General features: G+C 46.1%; 1 protein-coding gene across 6 annotated transcripts in view; it reads left to right on the top strand.

The window, feature by feature from the left end:
- Positions 1-19,223, top strand: part of EVL (Enah/Vasp-like) — a 228,273-nt gene that overhangs the window by 37,520 nt on the left and 171,530 nt on the right. The window contains exon 1 of one of the 6 annotated variants that reach the window (XM_073577959.1): positions 12,046-12,197. The exons of the other annotated variants lie outside the window; for them this stretch is intronic. Coding sequence (XP_073434060.1) covers positions 12,187-12,197 — 11 coding nt within the window. The 5' untranslated portion in view covers positions 12,046-12,186. Of the gene's footprint in view, positions 1-12,045; positions 12,198-19,223 lie in introns of those variants that run through there. 6 annotated transcript variants of the gene reach the window in all.

Raw genomic sequence — 19,223 nt, 5'->3', positions numbered from 1 at the left:
GAAAGCTTAATATAAGCAATAAAACATCTGAGCAGACTATTCTTCATCTCCTATTGTTAAGAGGAAATTGTGTCTGAATTTCTTACATTTCCCCTGACTACTCCCCCCATATCTGATATAACCCTGTCTCTATGATTCATTGAAGCTGCGGCAGAGAAAGGACTTATTAGGGAATGAAGCTGCTCCGCGATCCCAGAGATCTGTAATGTGCTGTGACAAACACATGCTGCACATTCTTTCCTTGTGAGAATCGCAGCCAGCTGTTTACATGTGCACGATCCATGTACTGATCACTACACGCCAACCAATCCAGCTCTGCTACATCTTCACACCTTGTAAAAGGAAGAGTTCTGCAGCTTTCCTTTAAATACCTCCCCAGCTCTGCTAGCTGTCAGGGAACCAGAAGGTTATTGTTTCCTTCCAGACCCACATCTGAGGGTTTGCTACAATGTATCAGCGCAGTTGCAATGTATCTGCGTTGACTTCCTGCTATTGAAGCAGCTCTCTGCTAAGAGAGGGATTTAAATTAAATGTTCTATTCAATGACAGCAAGCAGAAATAGATAAGGACATGAAATAGAAGGGGGGGCAGTCTTAAGCTAAAGTGCACTGAGTACTATGAGCCTCTTAACCACTTTTTGTGTTCATTTTTTTTCTTTTAAAGTTGTGAAAACTTTGATTATTCCAGAAATATAGTGCGAGCCGTAATTTGTAACTTTTTCCTGTTTTGCCTCCCAACGTTTACTGGCACCAGTAGGCACTTTCAGAGTTAAATAGTATAATTCTTTATCCTAGCATCTGCTACTAGAGGGAGCTAAGTGCATACTGATGAATACAGGTAGCATGATATTATATCAGTGCTATGCGTTCCCAATAGTGGCGTTCACAGGCATATAGCATGGAAGCCTCCACGGTATGGACTGACTATAATTCTGCTCCTCGTCTCCTGCAGCACTGTAACTTTCTATAAAAGCTAAAGTTAATTTCAATAAACTACTTTAAGGCTACTATATGGCAGTACTATGTGGGCACTGTATGAGACTATTATTTAGGAATTTATGGCAGTTGTTTGTCAGTACTATTTAGCAGTAGGCAAGTGTAATTAGGGTGTTATCCCCTATATGCCTATTTGTCTCTTTTTTTTAACTACTGCTTGTTAGTATTATGTGGCCACTAAATTGTGTAGAAAGTGCAGCAGTATGATGTGGTCACTGTATGTTGCTTTTATTTCAGTGCTTTATGTCAATGTTAAAGTGCTTTTCTGCTGTCTCTTCTGCAGCTGGAGGTGAGAGGCATTACTGACATGTCATGATTGTTTTAGGGAAGTATTATGCGGGCAATGTATGATATTATTATTCGGGAATTTATGGCGGTATTATGTTGGTACTATATTGTAGTATTAATCATAGAATCATAGAATCGTAGAGTTGGAAGGGACCTCCTGGGCCATCTGGTCCAACCCCCTGCTCAAAGCAGGATTCGCTAAATCATCCCAGTCAGATGTCTGTCCAGCCTCTGTTTGAAGACTTCCATTGAAGGAGAACTCTCTTCTTCTCGTGGCAGTTTGTTCCACTCATTAATCACTCTAACTGTCAAAAAGTTTTTTTTAATATCTAATCTGTGTCTCCTCCCATTCAGTTTCATCCCATTGCTTCTAGTCTTTCCTTGTGCAAATGAGAATAAAGTTGATCCTTCTACAATGTGACAGCCCTTTAGATATTTGTAGACAGCTATTAAGTCTCCTCTCAGTCTTCTCTTTTGCAAACTAAACATTCCCAAATCCTGCAACCTTTCCTCATAAGACAGGGTTTGCAGACCGGTCACCATTCTGGTCGCTCTTTTCTGAACTTGCTCTAGTTTGTTGATGTCTTTTTTAAAATGTGGCGCCCAAAACTGGACACAGTATTCCAGATGAGGTCTGACCAAAGAGGAGTAGAGGAAAATAATGACTTCACGTGATCTAGACTGTATGCTTCTGTTAATACATCCTAGAATTGCATTTGCCTTTTTTGCTGCTGCATCACACTGTTGACTCATATTCAGTCTGTGATCTATTAGTATACCCAAGTCTTTTTCACATGTGCTGTCACTTAGCCCTATTCCTCCCATTCTGTATATGCTTTTTTCATTTTTATTGCCCAGATGTAGTACTTTGCATTTCTCCCTGTTAAAAACCATTCTGTTAGTTGCTGCCCACTGCTCCAGTTTATTTATGTCTTTTTGAATCCACTCTCTCTCTTCTCTAGTATTAGCTATCCCTCCTAGCTTTGTGTCATCAGCAAATTTAATCAGTTTACCCTCAATTCCTTCATCTAAATCGTTGATAAAGATGTTGAACAATACAGGGCCCAGGACAGAGCCCTGTGGTACCCCACTTGAGACATTCTTCCAACTGGATGTTCAGCCATTTACGACCACTCTTTGGGTCCGATCTCTAAGCCAGTTATGAATCCACCTAACAGTTGCCTTGTCCATTCCATACTTAGTCATTTTTTCAATAAGGATTGTATGAGAGACTTTGTCAAATGCTTTGCTGAAGTCAAGATATACTATATCTACAGCATTTCCTTGATCCACCCAATCAGTGATTCCGTCATAGAAGGAAATTAAGTTAGTGTGACATGACTTATTAGTTACAAACCCATGCTGACTCTGTTTAATCACTTCGTTCTTATCCAGGTACTGACATACATGTTGTTTAATAATTTGTTCAAAGATCTTTCCTGGTATAGAAGTCAGACTCACCAGCCTATAGTTGCCTGGGTCCACCTTCTTCCCCTTTTGAAGATAGGAACAACATGGGGAAGATGGTGGACCCAGGCAACTATAGGGCTTCTAGTCTTTCCTTGTGCAAATGAGAATAAAGTTGATCCTTCTACAATGTGACAGCCCTTTAGATATTTGTAGACAGCTATTAAGTCTCCTCTCAGTCTTCTCTTTTGCAAACTAAACATTCCCAAATCCTGCAACCTTTCCTCATAAGACAGGGTTTGCAGAACGGTCACCATTCTGGTCGCTCTTAATAAACTTATTCAGGCACTTTAGATAATCCTTGCTTGTCTAATATTTAACCACTGTCTATTCCCATTATTTGGCCACTATATGGCACTATTATGTAGAAAATGTATAGCGCTATGATGTGGTCACTGTATGGTACTTTCATCTACAGTAAGTGCTGCATGGCAATGTTATATGTCAAAGGAGCTGTCTGGGCATCTAACATTAATGAGCTATCCTTAGTAACCCCAAATAAAAACTAATATATTAGTACTTAGCATTGTCTGTTGGTATTATGTAACAATTGAACTGCAGATTTATTTGGGAGCTATATGGCAATATTATATGGTTCTGTATGGGAGTGTTATTTGGATACTACCGTGTTTCCCCGAAAGTAAGACCCTGTCTTACATTAATTTTACCCCAAAAAGTCCCACCCTGTCTTACTTTCGGGGGGAGGTCTTACATTAGCCGAAAAAAAATGACAATTTCTTTTTAACCAATAAATTAACATTTATTAACATGCTGTTATACCCCATAACAGTGCCGTATCCCACTGCACACAGCCCCACACCCCATAACAGTGCCGTATCCCACTGCACACAGCCCCACACCCCATAACAGTGCCGTATCCCACTGCACACAGCCCCACACCCCATAACAGTGCCGTATCCCACTGCATACCCATACCCTATACAGTACGTTTCCCTACTTGGTTTTTAAATGCTGGACGTTTTCCTCTGCGGTGCGGCTGTGGGTGCGGAAGGCCTGTGCTGCAGGGAACGCTGTGCCAATCAGCAGGGAAACAGCGGTGACGTGGGGCTGGGGCGGCCAATTACAGCCCGAGCTGCTGGACCAATCAGTGCTCGAGCCGGGGGCCGGCGGTGACGTGGGGAACAGGGGCGGCCAATGAGCTGTTGAGCTGGGCAGATTGCGGGGTTAACACGGCGAGTTAACCCCATGAGCGCTGGACCCGCCCAGCTGCACCTGAGGACACCTCTGGAGCCTGGGGACCCAATGGGGGACAGCGGCGGCCCAAAGGTAAGGGCCTTACATTTCACAGCGGCCCCCAACCCTGCCTTACATTCGGGGGAGGCCTTACATTGAAGGACCCCCCCGTAACCCCCACCCTGTCTTACTTTCGGGGGGGTCCTACTTTCGGGGAAACACGGTACATATCATTCGGGATAGATAGTGATAACGTGTGGACTGTTTATGGCAATATTGTCTTGGTAGTGTATTTTTGGGGCACTATATGGCGGTATGGTGGTTTTATACAGGCTGATATAGGCTAATCTGTGTAACTCCGCCACCTACCACTGATTGGCAGTTTACAGTGTACACATGAAGATGCCAATCAGTGGTGTGGGAAGGGTTACACACAGCTGAGCATTCTGAGCACTGCTACATCTGAAACCGAGAAAACAGGTATTCTATCAAAACTGCAGCAAGCATCACAATAAGTGACACATCACTGGTGTCAGGGAATCTGCCACTACATCATGCTGCTCTCAGATTGCATGGTAAAAACCTGCTGATGGATTCCCTTTAAACTTAGTGGCATTCTTCAGAACGCAGTATGGCACTGTTGTTTAGGTAGTGGTATGGCGGTAGACGTCTTGCATGTTTTGGTAGTTGAGGATTTATCTTGAGGACATGCGGGTCCTATCACTTGTAATGATTTCTTCTCCTCACGCATTTGGTCCATTCTCTCCACTGTCTTCAGTTTGTAAAAGCGGCAAACTGTAATAAAGAGTCGGAACCAAGAACGTCCCCAGCGGCAGAGAGCGTTCTCGGGCGTAATAAGTAATATCGGAGCCGCAGCGGACAGAGCTGGAGCATCACTGGAGACAAGTCACCTCTCAGTCCTAGAATGTAGCGGATCCTGACGGGACGTTGTGCTGGCGCTGGCCCGCGGAGCGCTCGTCTGTCATTACACTCAGCTGCTCCTGATTATAATGAATACAGAATCCGCCATAATTCCCGCTTCTGAATAAATCCTAGAACATTTAAAGGGGAAACATCAGTATTTGGTTTTTGACCTTTAGAACATTGTACATCAGCCTGGCCCGATCATCAGGATCTCTCTATATGAGGCAATTAAGGTTATTTTTTATATTTTTGGCGCTCAAGTCCCGCCATCATCCCCCCATCCTCCACACGTTTTTGACCATGCCCCTTTAATGATGACCATCATTCAGCCGTCACTTTCTCATGGATAGATGTCGTACATCTTATAGCCTATGGTGCTATCCATATATCTGTGTTATTTTGTGGACCGAGTGTCCATACAGAAGTGTCAGACGTTTTTATCCGCGTCACAGATGAAAATGACTCGTACAAGTCTACGGGTTGGTGAACATCGCGGACAGCACATGGCATCCGTGCACATCCGTGTGCTGCCCAGATCTACAGTGCAGAGAACAGGAGATGATTTGTCATTTATTTATTTATTTATCACTGATGAATCGAACATTGATGACGATCGTACCAATTTTTTGCGTTTGTGAAAAATCATGGATAATTGAAGGAGGCCCCGAAACATATCAGCGCTTCCATATTGGTCAGGTTTGAACTTTTGTGCCATTAACACAAACAATCTTGTTCTTCCCCCATAACGGAAGCAATCACCGAGATTAAAGGAAATTACATACAAGATAAGATCTGACACTACAATCCGCAAAGGGCAGGACATCTGTGTGTGTGTGTATATATATATATATATATATATATACATACACACACACACACACACGTGTGTGTGTATTTTGTGTATATATGTGTTTGTATATATACAGCATATATATATGTGCGTATATACGATGGGGAGAAAAAGTATTTAGTCAGCCACCAATTGTGCAAATTCTCCCACTTAAAAAGATGAGCGAGGCCTGTAATTGACATCATAGGTAGACCACAGCTATGAGAGTCAAAATGAGGAAACAAATTCAGAAAATTATCTTGGCTGATTTGGCAAGATTTATTTTGCAAATTATGGTGGAAAATAAGTATTTGGTCACCTAAAAACGTGATATTTCTGGCTCTCACAGACCTGTAACTTCTTCTTTAAGAGGCTCCTCTGTCATCCACTCATTACCCGTAGTAATAGCACCTGTTTGAACTTGTTATCAGTATAAAAGACACCTGTCCACAGCCTCAGTCACATTCCAAACGCCACTATGGTGAAGACCAAAGAGCTGTCAAAGGATGCCAGAAACAAAATTGTAGCCCTGTGTAGGGAAGTGGACTGACCTATGTACCTCTCTGCAGCAAGAAGGTAAATGCAAAATGTAAAAGTACTTGAGGTGAACTGCTGTATATGTATGTGGGGAGACAGCTAGAGACAATGTCGGATGGTAAAGTACTGGGTTTGGCCACTAGGGGGAGACCAAGGACAGCAGAAAAAGGAGACGGTGCAGTACTAAAGTTTGGCCACAAGATAGAGGCAGGGAGTAGGTGGGCGGAGTTACAGGAGGGGAATATAAGAAGGCAGAGAGACCAGGAGGAGGAGTTCAGGAGAAGAGTTGACAGAAGGGAGAGACGGACAGAGAAGAAGCTCCGGGAGGGACTGAGGAGAGAGATGGTCAGGAGGGTGGCCCTGACAGGAGAGCCACGGGACAGAGAAAGCCCGGGGGTACCAGACGGACGGACTCGGACAGGGGAAGCGCTGTGGCCGTGGGCCTAATGGCAGCCACAGTGAAAGAATCGCAAGTAACATCACTGTAAGAGGAAAGAGAAGAAAAGTGAAAGGTACCCGGGCCTGTGTGTAGAAGCTGTCGTGCTGCTGTGTGGTGCTGTGGTCATCGAGAGGACGGCCAATAAAGAGGACCTGTTGAATGCACATCAGTTTCTGTTTCCAGTCTGTTCGTGGCGGAAAAAGGGACTACCCCCCAAGGCGGCACACGTACCTACACCTACACCAGGCTGGGAGACTGAACCTGCAATAGGCAAGCTGCTTGGTGTGATGAAATCAACTGTGGGAGCAATAATAAAAAAAAGTAGAACTGTTTGGTAGAAACAAAACTCGTCGTGTTTGGAGGAGACAAAATGCTGAGTTGCATCCAAAGAACACCATACCTACTGTGAAGCATGGGGGTGGCAACATCATGCTTTGGGGCTGTTTCTCTGCAAAAGGACCAGGATGACTGATCGGTGTACATGAAAGAATGAATGGGGCCATTTTGACTCTCATAGCTGTGGTCTACTTATGGTGTCAATTACAGGCCTCTCTCATCTTGTGTGTGTGTATATATATATATATATATATATATATATATATATATACACACACACACACACACATATACTGCTCTGCCAAAAATTAAGAGACCACTGCACAGTTTTATAAAAATCAGCTTCTCTACATGTCTGACAGCCATTCCATTCCAGTGTCAGTTGAATTCCAATCAGAGTACACCGCATTCTACTTAATGTGCTTCTGATTAGGTGAACATCTGAACCAAATCTTATTTAACGAAGGTAAGTATAAAAAAAACCCTGCTGTGGTGTTCACAATCCTCTTACAATAGGACAAGCTGGATGGCAAAACAAGTGCTAATAATATCCCAAAAGTAATAGGAATGAAAAAATAACTTTTAACCATGCCAAAGGAGTTGAAAAGTCTTGAGTGAGGAAAAGAAGCGCTCAATTCTGGCTTTACTAGCAGAGGGATACAGTGAGCGTCATGTTGCCTCCATATTTAAAATTTCTAAGACGGCAGTCCTTTACAACAAGGTCAAGCAGCAGACATTGGGGACAACAAAGCTACAGACCGGCAGAAGGCGAAAATGACTCTCCGCTGACCGGGATGACCGTCATCTTATTCGAATATCACTCAGCAACCGGAGGATGACATCAAGTGACCTACAAAAGGAATGGCAAATGGCAGCTGGGGTGAAGTGCACGGAAAGAACAGTTCATAACAGGCTCCTAGAGGCAGGGCTCAAGTCATATAAAGCTAGAAAGCCTTTCATCAATGAGAAGCAAAGGAGAGCCAGGTTGAAGTTTGCCAAAGACCATAAGGATTGGACCATACAGGACTGGAGTAAGTTAATCTTCTCTGATGAGTCTAATTTTCAGCTTTGCCAAACACCTGGTCATCTAATGGTTAGACCTGGAGAGGCGTAAAAGCCACAGTGTCTTGCACCCACTGTGAAATTTAGTGGAGGATCAGTGATGATCTGGGGATGTTTCAGCAAGGCTGGAATTGGGCAGGTTAATCTTTGTGAAGGATGTATGAATCAAGCCACATACAAGATAGAACAGTTGATTCCTTCTGCTCAGGCAATGTTCCGCAACTCTGAGGACTGTTTTTTCCAGCAGGACAATGCGCCATGCCACACAGCTAGGTCAATCAATGTGTGAATGAAGGACCACCACATCAAATCCCTGTCATGGCCAGCCCAATCTCCAAACCTGAACCCCACTGAAAACCTCTGGAATATAATCAAGAGCATACAAAACCTACAAAAGACAAAATGAAAAAAACCCCTGCTATAATTAAATAAGTTAAAAGCAAAAGTGCATTTAAATCATACAGAGTTCTTAGTAATACTGTATTTGATCAAACATAGCATAAAAACCGTCCCACCATCGACAAGGTGACTCTGTGGTCGGGGCGGTCCTACACTGTCTAGTATTAATAACCTTATCATGTGTCAAAGTTGACGTCTGTGTGAATAAGGGCAGACAAGGACCGGGTCCGAACCACTGGACACCAGTCAGGGGAAGCCTGATTATAGCAGGGTTTTTTTTCATTTTGTCTTTTGTAGGTTTTGTATGCTTTTTGGCCATGTTAACATGCATTTATATGCTGCATGTGTACCAACTCAAACCAAGCTAACCAATATTTCATTGATATTATCTTGGAATATTACAGTGCCACCTAGTGGACACATTTCCTGAAAAATGTGACAGTTTTCTTTTTTACATTCTAATGAATGCAGTTCATTACAAAATTAAACTTTATAACTAATCCCTCCCTGATCTCTGGGGTCTACATGCTAGAGATCCTCCAGTCCTCACAATGGAGGGACCCTAGAGCCCCGGCTCTGTACAGGGCCCCTGTTATTGAAATTCAGTTTTTTGTGCATCACGTGTTTCTGCGCAGAGAAGAAGAGTGAAGGGCTTTGAGTCTTCTTTTTCTCCATCTACAGGGTCCACAGCACTATTAGGAGACACGTCCACATGGATTCTTATGATTTTTGGGAGGGATGGCCTTTTGACACCCGTTACGTTGTTGTTTTTTCCAATGACTTCTCGTAATTGCAGATTTCTTTGGGACCCTTAATTAAGGGAAGGGACCTCTTGCGAAAATAGAGGCGTGAATATCAAGTGGAGTGCGTGCCGCGTATCACATGTCCAGCACATTTGTGCCCCTATTAATAGCCGCGGCATTGCCGTACAATGAGTGTGAGCAGGTTGTGAAATGGAAAGGAAATGGGCCGTGCCGCGTGGCCGGGAGACCGCACACGGTGTTCTTACTTCTTCTATTGACTCCTGCAGCCAAAACTAATCAATGATTGCTTCTCTTAAAGGGACCATAAACCATTAATAGGAAAGTGAACGGTGTCGGATGGCCCTCGCTTCAATTAGATATCAGCATCAATAAAAAATGATGAAAAATAAGAATATTTGTGGCAGCTCTCCAGTATCTGTATTGCATGTGGCTGTCTTGTGGTCGGTTATGTTCCGATATTATGCAGCAGTTGTATGTACGGAGTCTCTTATAGTTGCCAACATTTCTGGGGATGTTTAAATTCCACGTCCACTCCAATTTGCCCAATTTTGGCTGGATTAACAACAACTACATTTTGGACCATGAATCTCAGGAAATCCGGGGCAGTTGGAAAATATGTATCAGTTCAGGTAGCTTAGATCATGGAGGACTGATTACACTGGATGCAATTGTAGCAAACCCTCAGCTGGGAGAAGTATCAGTTCTCTAGTTCTGAGGCTCTGGTGGTCTCTATTCACTGACTGCAAGCCGATATCCTAACAATTACTAAGAACTGATTCACAGAATGTAATAGAAAATCGGAGACTGCTGTATTACACAGAGATACATGTTGGATACTTGTCTGCATCCATTTAATTAAAAAAAGAAAAAAAAAACTTTGAAAATTATCTAGATAAAAAAACCCACTGTTTTGTGTATACAGCTCCTGCTGAGCTCTAAGTCTCCATGGTTACAGACTACGCTCCTGTGTGTGGTCCAGTGGAGAAGCGTAACTACAGGGTCAGACTGACTACACAATAGGTTGCTTTGTAGTCTGTAACCATGGAGACGCATGGGTCTGCATGGGAGCTGCAGGCACAAAACGGAAGGAGAATTTTAATCAAACCTGTTTTAGTTTTTTATTTTCAATGCTTTGGAGCCATGAATAAATGTTGGTATTCACACGCTTTGTTAAGATAAAAGCGGGCGAGTGCCTCCTGCCTTCTGTGTATCTTGCTCTGGCCTCCACATCCTGTAGATTGTGGTGGTGCCGTCCAGTCGGACATCTGCTGAAGAATGAGACCGTAATCACGGACAGAACGGTGCGTCTCGGACGGCCGCCCCATGATTGCCGCTTTATCAGAATCACAGCCATTCACTTGCATGTAATTAGCTTTTAATTATAGCAGTGAGAAAGGCAAGAGGATGCCAGCTGCGCTTCTCCGAGGCGGCTCCTGGCAGCCCGTCAGCAGAACTTCAGAACTCCTCCATCATGTTTTCATTGCACTTTTTCCCACTAGACAGATATTATTTTAGTATTATTAATTAACACCCCCGTAAAATCCCAATAAATACAAGTCATCTATAGAGCGTACGCCCCCATCGTAAAGGAAAAGAATAATAAATTGTGCCCCCAAAATGAATGCCTACCAGATCCTCTAAGCAAATACTGACCTAGACCAGAACTTCTAAATTACAGACCCCCTAACATAATGCAGACCCTAGGCAAATACAGATCTCAGACCAGACCCCCAAGAACAACAGTCCCAGATCAGACCCCAAAGAAAATTTAGACCCTCAGGACATGCCCACTAAACTAGGACCCCCCCAAATCAGACCCCATATACTAACACAGACCCCAAGTCAGATCCACTAAACTAACACAGACCCCCAAAGTTACTGTTCTGAGCTAAAGCAGACCTTATAAACTAATCGAGACACCAAAAAAGACCCTTCAAATAGCAGCACCAGGCCATTGCCCCCAAACAAACACAGACCCCAGACCAGACCCCATAGTCATTTACAGGCCAATAGCAAAGTTGGCTGCTACATGAGTTGTCACTCAGCTTTTCTGAGTCCTGAACGGCAGATGTGTCTCCGTATGCCGTAATATTGAACCAGGGAAATATATCATTGCATGACTTCCTACTGCGCAGATCAGGAGCCAGGAGAAGCTGGGTGCGGACCAACATGGCTGCTATTACAGGAGTTGATGTTTTTAATTTGGGCAAGAGGCTTTATGAAACCTTGCTCCAAACCCACCTGGGCGCTGTTACTGCAGCCATATTGGTTGTCACTCAGCTTTTCCAAGAAATTGATAGAAGAATTAACAGCTTGACAGAACAGGACAATAAAAGACTAGAAACAGCCTGGAGAACCCGCCGTGTCTGCACATTATGTGCCGTTATCCAAACTGTGTAATGCTTCATTTCCCCTGAGGGGGAGCTGCAGGGAAGTTGAACACTTGCTTCCAGATTCCCCTGATTGCGAGGAGTCCAGCAGCGACATACTCTGGTTCGCCAGTTTTTTGGAGATTTCTTTTAATAATTGGAGTTGTCTAAAAACAAGAACCCCCTATTTCATATTTGTACATTTATGACGTGATAAAACATGGCAAAAACATGCAAATTCCACGTAGGAGGACCACAATTGTCCCAGTGTGACCACTGATGGTCGGTCTGCTTCCCAACCTTGAAGGAGTTAATGCTTTCTTTATCTCCTGAGGACCCACATGTGAGCGATATGAGCACGTTGTTTCGGTTCTTGCACCATAAGCGAGCGCGCTTCCTGCTCGGGCGACTTTTGGTAGAACATCCTTTTCCTGTATGTTCTCTCATGTAATTCTGTCTGCATACAAACAAGTGTTTCCAAAAATCAAAGAATCCAACAAGAGGGTCTGTCATGTAAGCTGATCAGCGGGGGTCCAGCTGGCACCTACATTCCCATCGCTCCATTGGTTATTGCTCTGCCGCCATGGCACCCAGGTAAGCCCATAGACCAGGAACCTGCCCGTTTTACCGATATAACCTAGGCAACAATTTCCTCTAGTGTACCACAACCTGGGGCTGCAGAACTACAACTCCCTGCATCCTGATAGATGATAGCAGTCCGCACATTTGTAGGTTAAGAGCTCTCTGATGGTGACAGATGCTTATAAGATAAAAAATATCATTAGTCTAATTATTAATCATTGAATTATTAACTGAATATCCATTCTAGGTGTCCGGCAGAGATTGTGCCCTTTCGGCTGAAATATACATAGAGTACGTGCACCTTTTCACTTTACGTTAAATTGTCCAAAGACAGTGGGATCACAGTATGCATAAATGACATTACTGATCCTGTATTATACTCCAGAGCTGCTCTCACTGTTCTGGTGGTGCAGTCATTGTGCATATACATTACATTACTAATCCTGAGTTACATCCTGTGTTATACTCCAGAGCAGCACTCACTATTCTGCTGGTGCAGTCATTGTGCATATACATTACATTACTAATCCTGAGTTACATCCTGTATTATACTCCAGAGCTACACTCACTATTCTGCTGGTGCAGTCACTGTGCATATACATTACATTACTGATCCTGAGTTACATCCTGTATTATACCCCAGAGCTGCACTCACTATTCTGCTGCTGCAGTCACTATGTACATACATTACATTACTGATCCTGAGTTACATCCTGTATTATATCCCAGAGCTGCACTCACTATTCTGCTGGTGCAGTCACTGTGTACATACATTACATTACTGATCCTGAGTTACATCCTGTATTATACTCCAGAGCTGCACTCACTATTCTGCTGGTGCAGTCACTGTGCACATACATTACATTACTGATCCTGAGTTACATCCTGTATCTCTTTTATTATAAAATATCAAAAACAATACAACACAACATTCCAGAAAAGAAAACACATAAACCAAAATACACACATTAATCATACACTTATGACATACAGAAGCTTGTGCAAAACCGCAACTTGTTATAGCCCCCAAGCTTTCCAGCTTAGGGAGGGGACCCCCAGCAGGAACTTTCCAACAGAAAACTTTTCCCATAAAATAATGAAAAACAGTTTTTAATCTTTCACTCCCCATTCACACTTCCACCCATACCTATATACAGGAAAACAGAAATAATATTCTTGGCCCATGCTGCCTTAAATAAACCTAGCCAATTCTTTTTTGGCAAAATTACCTACACCAGCTTAACACCTCAACATATATATATATATATATATATATATATATATATATATATATATATATATATATATATATATATATATATATATATATATATATATATATATTTTTTTTTTTTTTTTTCCGTTTTTTTATTATTTTTCCCACCACCCACACCACAGGTCCATAAATGTCCATGGCCTTATCACGTCTAGGCCTGATGAGCACGAAAGTTTATGCCCACAAGCAAAACCCTCACCCATTTGCCCCCGATGTGCTCAAAAATGGTCCATTTTCCATCATTTCCATGGTCCATGGTATATGTTATATCCATTCGCCACTTTCCCCTTGTTTTAGGGTCCTTTTACTTTTTTTTTCCGCTCTCACCCCCCCCATTCACCCCCCTCCCAACCTCACTACGCCCCCCATGCACCTCTGACTACGGAAAAGAATAACACCACATACTACAATACATATACTACAATACATATTTACAATACAATATTACAATGCAATGTCATTACATCATTTGCTTTACCGAATAATACCACACCACAATCCTTTACTTACAGGCCCAAGATCAGTGCCTGCAAGCCCAATATCCATTATTTCTCTATCTCAAAACAAAAACCTAGATGTGCCATGCAGTAGCCCACCACCAGGAAAAAGGAGTTCTAGAGGCCCCATCCCTCACTAAGGCTAGTTTCACATTAGCGTTTTTTTGCGCAGCGCATCGTGCGCATAAAAAACGCAAAGAAAAACGCAAAACAAACGCGCGTTTTTTTAACATTATGCGCACGCTGATGTGTCAAAAAAACGCAGCGTTGCTTGCGTTTTACATGCGTTTTTGCATGCGTTTGCGTTTTTTTATGCACATGCGTTTTTAGGTGTGACGTTTTTTCCATTGTCTAGAGAACATTCTAGACTTGTTTCACTCAAAAACGCATGCGCAAAAAAACGCAACCGTGCGCAAGACCATGCGCACGCATGCGTTCCCATAGACTTCAATGTGTTGTTTTTGCGCATTCCGTGCGCAAGCGTGCGCATGCGTTTTTTTGCCGAGACAGGGCGCACCAAAAAATCCAACATGTTGCGTCTGGCGCGCCTGGCGCAAAAGACAAAAAAACGCATGCGCACGAAAACGCAAGTGTGCGCAAGACCATGCGCACGTCATGTTAAACATAGGTGCGCAGTGCGCATGCGCACGGGTGCGCACGATGCGCAGCGCACAAAAGCGCAAATGTGAAACCAGCCTAACACATTCACCCTGTCCCTCAACAACTAAGACTGTCCCTACTTCTGTCCCTAAAGAAACTGTCCCTATCTGTCCTTACCTGCCCCTACTCTACCTACCTTATCATAACTAACTATCTGTCCCTCAGTGCCTGTCCCTATCTGCCCCTACTTCTGTCCCTCACCATCCACACCACCTTATGCTGTCCCTACCCACATTCACACAAAATCTAGCTCTCCCTAGAGTGCGTTTTTAAAAGGAAAGGCCCCTCCAAAGCCAAGAGGCCCTCCTCACACCCAACCTTTCGAACTCCAAAGAACGCACCTTCACCAGGTCACCCAGGATGTTACTAACCACCTCTTCCCTTGGGAGGGCTTTCTGCCGCGTCGAAACTAAGCACCGTGCATTCCAAATGTAGAACCTAACCACTACACTGACTAGGAATAAAGTGCCCCGGTCTCGGCCACCCAGAGTTCTGAACGCTCCATAGGCCCACTCGGCATAGGAGAGGGACGCCAGCCGCGGCCAACGTATGGAAGCACCCACCCTGTTGTAAACCTCTGTATTAAAGGGACACTGAAGCAGGAAGTGCTCCATGCTTTCCAGCACGTCGCCACACTCCTCACGGGGACAACCCCGATCATCGGATTTCCTGCACTTCAGGTTATCCTTTACATACAGCCTCCCGTGGAAGCAGCGCCAGGTCAAGTCCCAAAACTTCGTGGGGATCCGCTTAGAATTTAAAAGCCCGAGCCCCACCTCCAGATCCCAGCCTTGGCAATCCTTAAGGGCCAGGGGCTTCTGGAAATGGGTCAACAGAACCCTCCTGTCAAGGCATTGCCGCGACATGGTCCTGATTTCCCACATTCCCAGACCCCACCGGCGGATCACCTTCAGAACCGGGGTAGCATAAGCCGGGAGATGCCCATGAGGTGTGCGGAGGTCCTTCACTTGCCCTCCTGTCTCCCATTCCTGGAAGAAGGGCCGAAACCAACCCTTGCAGCAGACTACCCACGGAGGAGCCCTCTCTAGCCAGAGGTTGGAAATGTTGGGTTTAAGAAAGGTGTTCACTAAGAACACTACCGGGTTGACCATACCCAACCCACCTAGTCTCCTCGTGCGGTATGTGACCTCTCTCTTGATTAGGTTGAGCCTATTCCCCCATAACAGCTGGAAGAACAGGCTATAGACCCGTGTCCAGAGAGGTTCTGGCAAGATGCACACGCTGCCTAGGTAAATTAACAAGGGAAGCAGAAAGCCTTTAGCCAGGGCAACCCTTTCCCTTAGGGACAAAGACCAACCCTTCCATTGGTCCACCTTTTGGGCGGCAATCTTAAGTCTGCCCTCCCAATTTTGCTGGGGGTAGTCCCCGGGGCCAAAATCGATGCCTAGAATTTTGGCGGTGGCCTGGGGCCCTGGAAGGGTGTCCGGGAGATCAAAACTAGGATCTTCCCCTCCCAGCCAGAGACTTTCACACTTATCCCAGTTGATCATGGACCCGGATGCCTCCGAGTAGCGCACTAACTCTGACATGACCCAATCCGCCTCCCCCCTCGAGGACACGAAAAGGGAAACATCATCGGCGTACGCCACCACCCTCAGAGAGGACCCAGAGCCTGCCTGGTCCATCCCGACTCCCGCCAACGGTCCACGATCTACCCTCCTTAGGAAGGGATTGATCGCGAACACGTATAAAAGCGGGCTCAGCGGACAGCCCTGACGGACCCCAGAACCCACCTCAAAAGGGCGACCTGACCAACCGTTCACCAGCGGAAAAGTCTCAGCCCCTTGGTACAAGATCTCTAACCATTTTACAAACCTCCCAGGCAGACCATACCTCAAAAGGACGGACCAGAGGTACTCATGGTTGACCCGGTCAAAGGCTTTCGCTTGGTCTAACGACAGCAAGTACCCCTTTCAGTGGCCTGCCCTACCCTGCTCCACTGCCTCCCGGACACCGAGCACAGCACTAAAAGTACTGCGGCCTGGAACAGAGCAATGCTGGGCCCCTGAAAGGAGCCGGGGTGCAAACTTCACCAGCCGATTAAACAGCACTTTGGCCAGAACCTTCCGGTCCATATCGAGAAGCGCTATGGGACGCCAATTCTCGATACGGGACGGATCTTTACCCTTTGACAGAATAATTAGGGCTGACTTCCTCATTGAGTCGGGAAGAGTGCCCGAGGATAGACACTCATTAAAGACCCCTGTCAAGAGGGGGACCAAGGAGTCCCTAAAAGTCTTATAAAACTTGGATGTTAAGCCATCCGGACCTGGCGATTTCTTGGGCCGAAGCCCATCAATGGCCAGTCTCACTTCCTCCTCCCTAATTTCTTCTGCCAAAACACCAAGAGAGGGATCACCCCCTGGCTCAGGGACGGTTTGAGCCAGGAAAGCCGACATCCTATCCCGATCCAGATCCTTCTTTTCCAAGAGGCGCGAGTAGAAGGATCTGACCACCTCCAGGATCCCTGATTTGGATCTGTTCAGGGACCCCGTACTGTCGATCAGTCCTGTCACCATCTTACAATTCACTGACATCTTACAGTTTCTGTAAGGGTTGGGCGAGCGGTACTTCCCGAAGTCCCTCTCAAAAACTAAAGATGTGTGTCTATCATACTGGCACCTCTTGAGCAAAGATTTCACTCTGGAGATTTCCTCACGGTCACCTCCAGTCGAGACAAGCTGCTCGAGTTTCCTCCCCAGAGCCTGATACAAGCGGTGCCTGTTCAGACTTCTGAGGTTCGAGAGCTGACGGAAGAACCCCGCCACCCGCTTTTTGAAGATCTCCCACCACTCTGACTTACTACTACAGAGATCCAACAGTGGTACCTGGCTCTGAAGAAAATCCTCGAAGGATTGTCTCACCTCCGCTTCTTCCAGCAGGGACGAATTTAGCTTCCACAGCCCTCTTCCCATCCGAGGAGTCTCTGCAACATTCAGAGAAAAGAAAATTAAACAGTGGTCGGAGAACTCCACCTCAACGGCGGACACAGCAGAAAAGATGGCGTCCTCCTTAAAAAAAAAACCTGTCTATTCTAGACCTACTGCTACCCCTATGGTAGGTGAAACCCCCTTGGCCTGGGGTGTGCCGGATGTGGACATCCACCAGGCGAGCTTCACTAGCTATGCTATTAAGCGCGACGCTGTCATAAGCCAGGCGGTCTCCGGGACCCCCCCGGTCACGGGACCTCGTAACGGTGTTGAAGTCCCCACCGAAGGCCACCTGTCGGCTCGTAAAAAGAAAGGGCTTGATCCTCAGGAAGAGACATTTACGGTCCCACTTGGACTGTGGGCCGTAGATATTAATGAGCCGGAGCTCTTGTCCCCTCATGAAGACATCTAGGATCAGGCACCTCCCCATTTCCAACTCAGTAACCCGTCGGCATTCAACATCTGCAGTCTTAAAAAGGACTGCCACCCCGCTATACGGCTCAGCCGCAAGAGACCAGTATGAGGGCCCGCACCTCCACTCCCTCCGTGCTTTAAAGATGGCCCACATGTCCGTTAGTCTGGTCTCTTGCAAAAATAAAATTTCTGCCTCAATCCGGGAGAAAAAATCAAAGGCCGTGAAGCGAGCCGCATCTGACTTAATGCTGGCGACATTAATGGACGCCAGCGTCAACGGGGCGAGTTCAGCCATCATGGGTGATCGAGTTGGATGGCCAGTTTCTTCCCTGCCCCGCTATCACCTCCTCCTGGGGAGGGGTCAGACACCTTCCTTTTTAGGGAAGCCCCCGACGTGTCCATCCCTCCCCCCCCAGTGTCCTCGCCCCCGGGTTCCAGGCCTGTCCCCCCCTCAGGAGGAACAGTGCCCCCTGAGGGACGGACTCCACCATCCCCCCGAAGGACCCTCTAGTGTTACCCGCGGCCCAGCACCCTCATCTTGCGGATCATCATCTGAACCTCCGAGGGTGCTGAACCGGTTGGAGAGTCTGATCAGAGGGGGGTCAGCGGGCCCTTCCGTATGCACTCTTGTGGTCGGGGGCGGGGGGGACTTTGAAGACTTGTCAGCCCTCTTCCCTCCCGATTTACGGTTGGCACGCTTGTTTTTGCCACCTGATGCTGTAGGCTGCCCCCTGACATCCTCGTCGACACTTTCATAACGAGAGGAGTCGTCTGAGTCAGCCGCTTTCTCCTCTCTCTCCATCCTCCTGATCTTCTCACTCACCGCACTCTCTCCCAGGGCCTCAGAGGCTTTTGCCACGGGCCTAGAGGGAGGGGCAGGCATCACCCCAGTTTCCCGAGGCTCCACCTGCCCCTTGCCTCCATGGCGTTTTTCTTGCCTCCGCTCATACGCGGGGCCCCTTGCCTTAGCATTCCCCTTCCTCACCGGCCCCTCAGCCCTTCCCCCTCCGCCACCACCTGCCATGGCAGAAGCACCGCCAGAGGTTACCCCCTCACGGTTTCCCCCCACCGGGCCTGCAGCGGTATTGGAGAAAGAGCGAGGGCAGCGGCTGAGCGGGTGACCTAGGTCACCACACAGGTGGCACCGAATGTCTTTGCACAAGGCGGCCAGGTGGCCTACCCCACCACACAACGCACACTTCTGCACCTTGCAGCTGGCGCTGAAGTGGGTGGGGTCGCC

Source organism: Dendrobates tinctorius, unplaced genomic scaffold (assembly GCF_039654945.1).
Source record: "Dendrobates tinctorius isolate UK_male_01 unplaced genomic scaffold, ASM3965494v1 ptg000058l, whole genome shotgun sequence".
Classification (NCBI taxonomy): Eukaryota; Metazoa; Chordata; class Amphibia; order Anura; family Dendrobatidae; genus Dendrobates; species Dendrobates tinctorius.
Note: the sequence above shows the minus strand (reverse complement) of the source record. Positions and strands in the feature narration are given on the sequence as shown.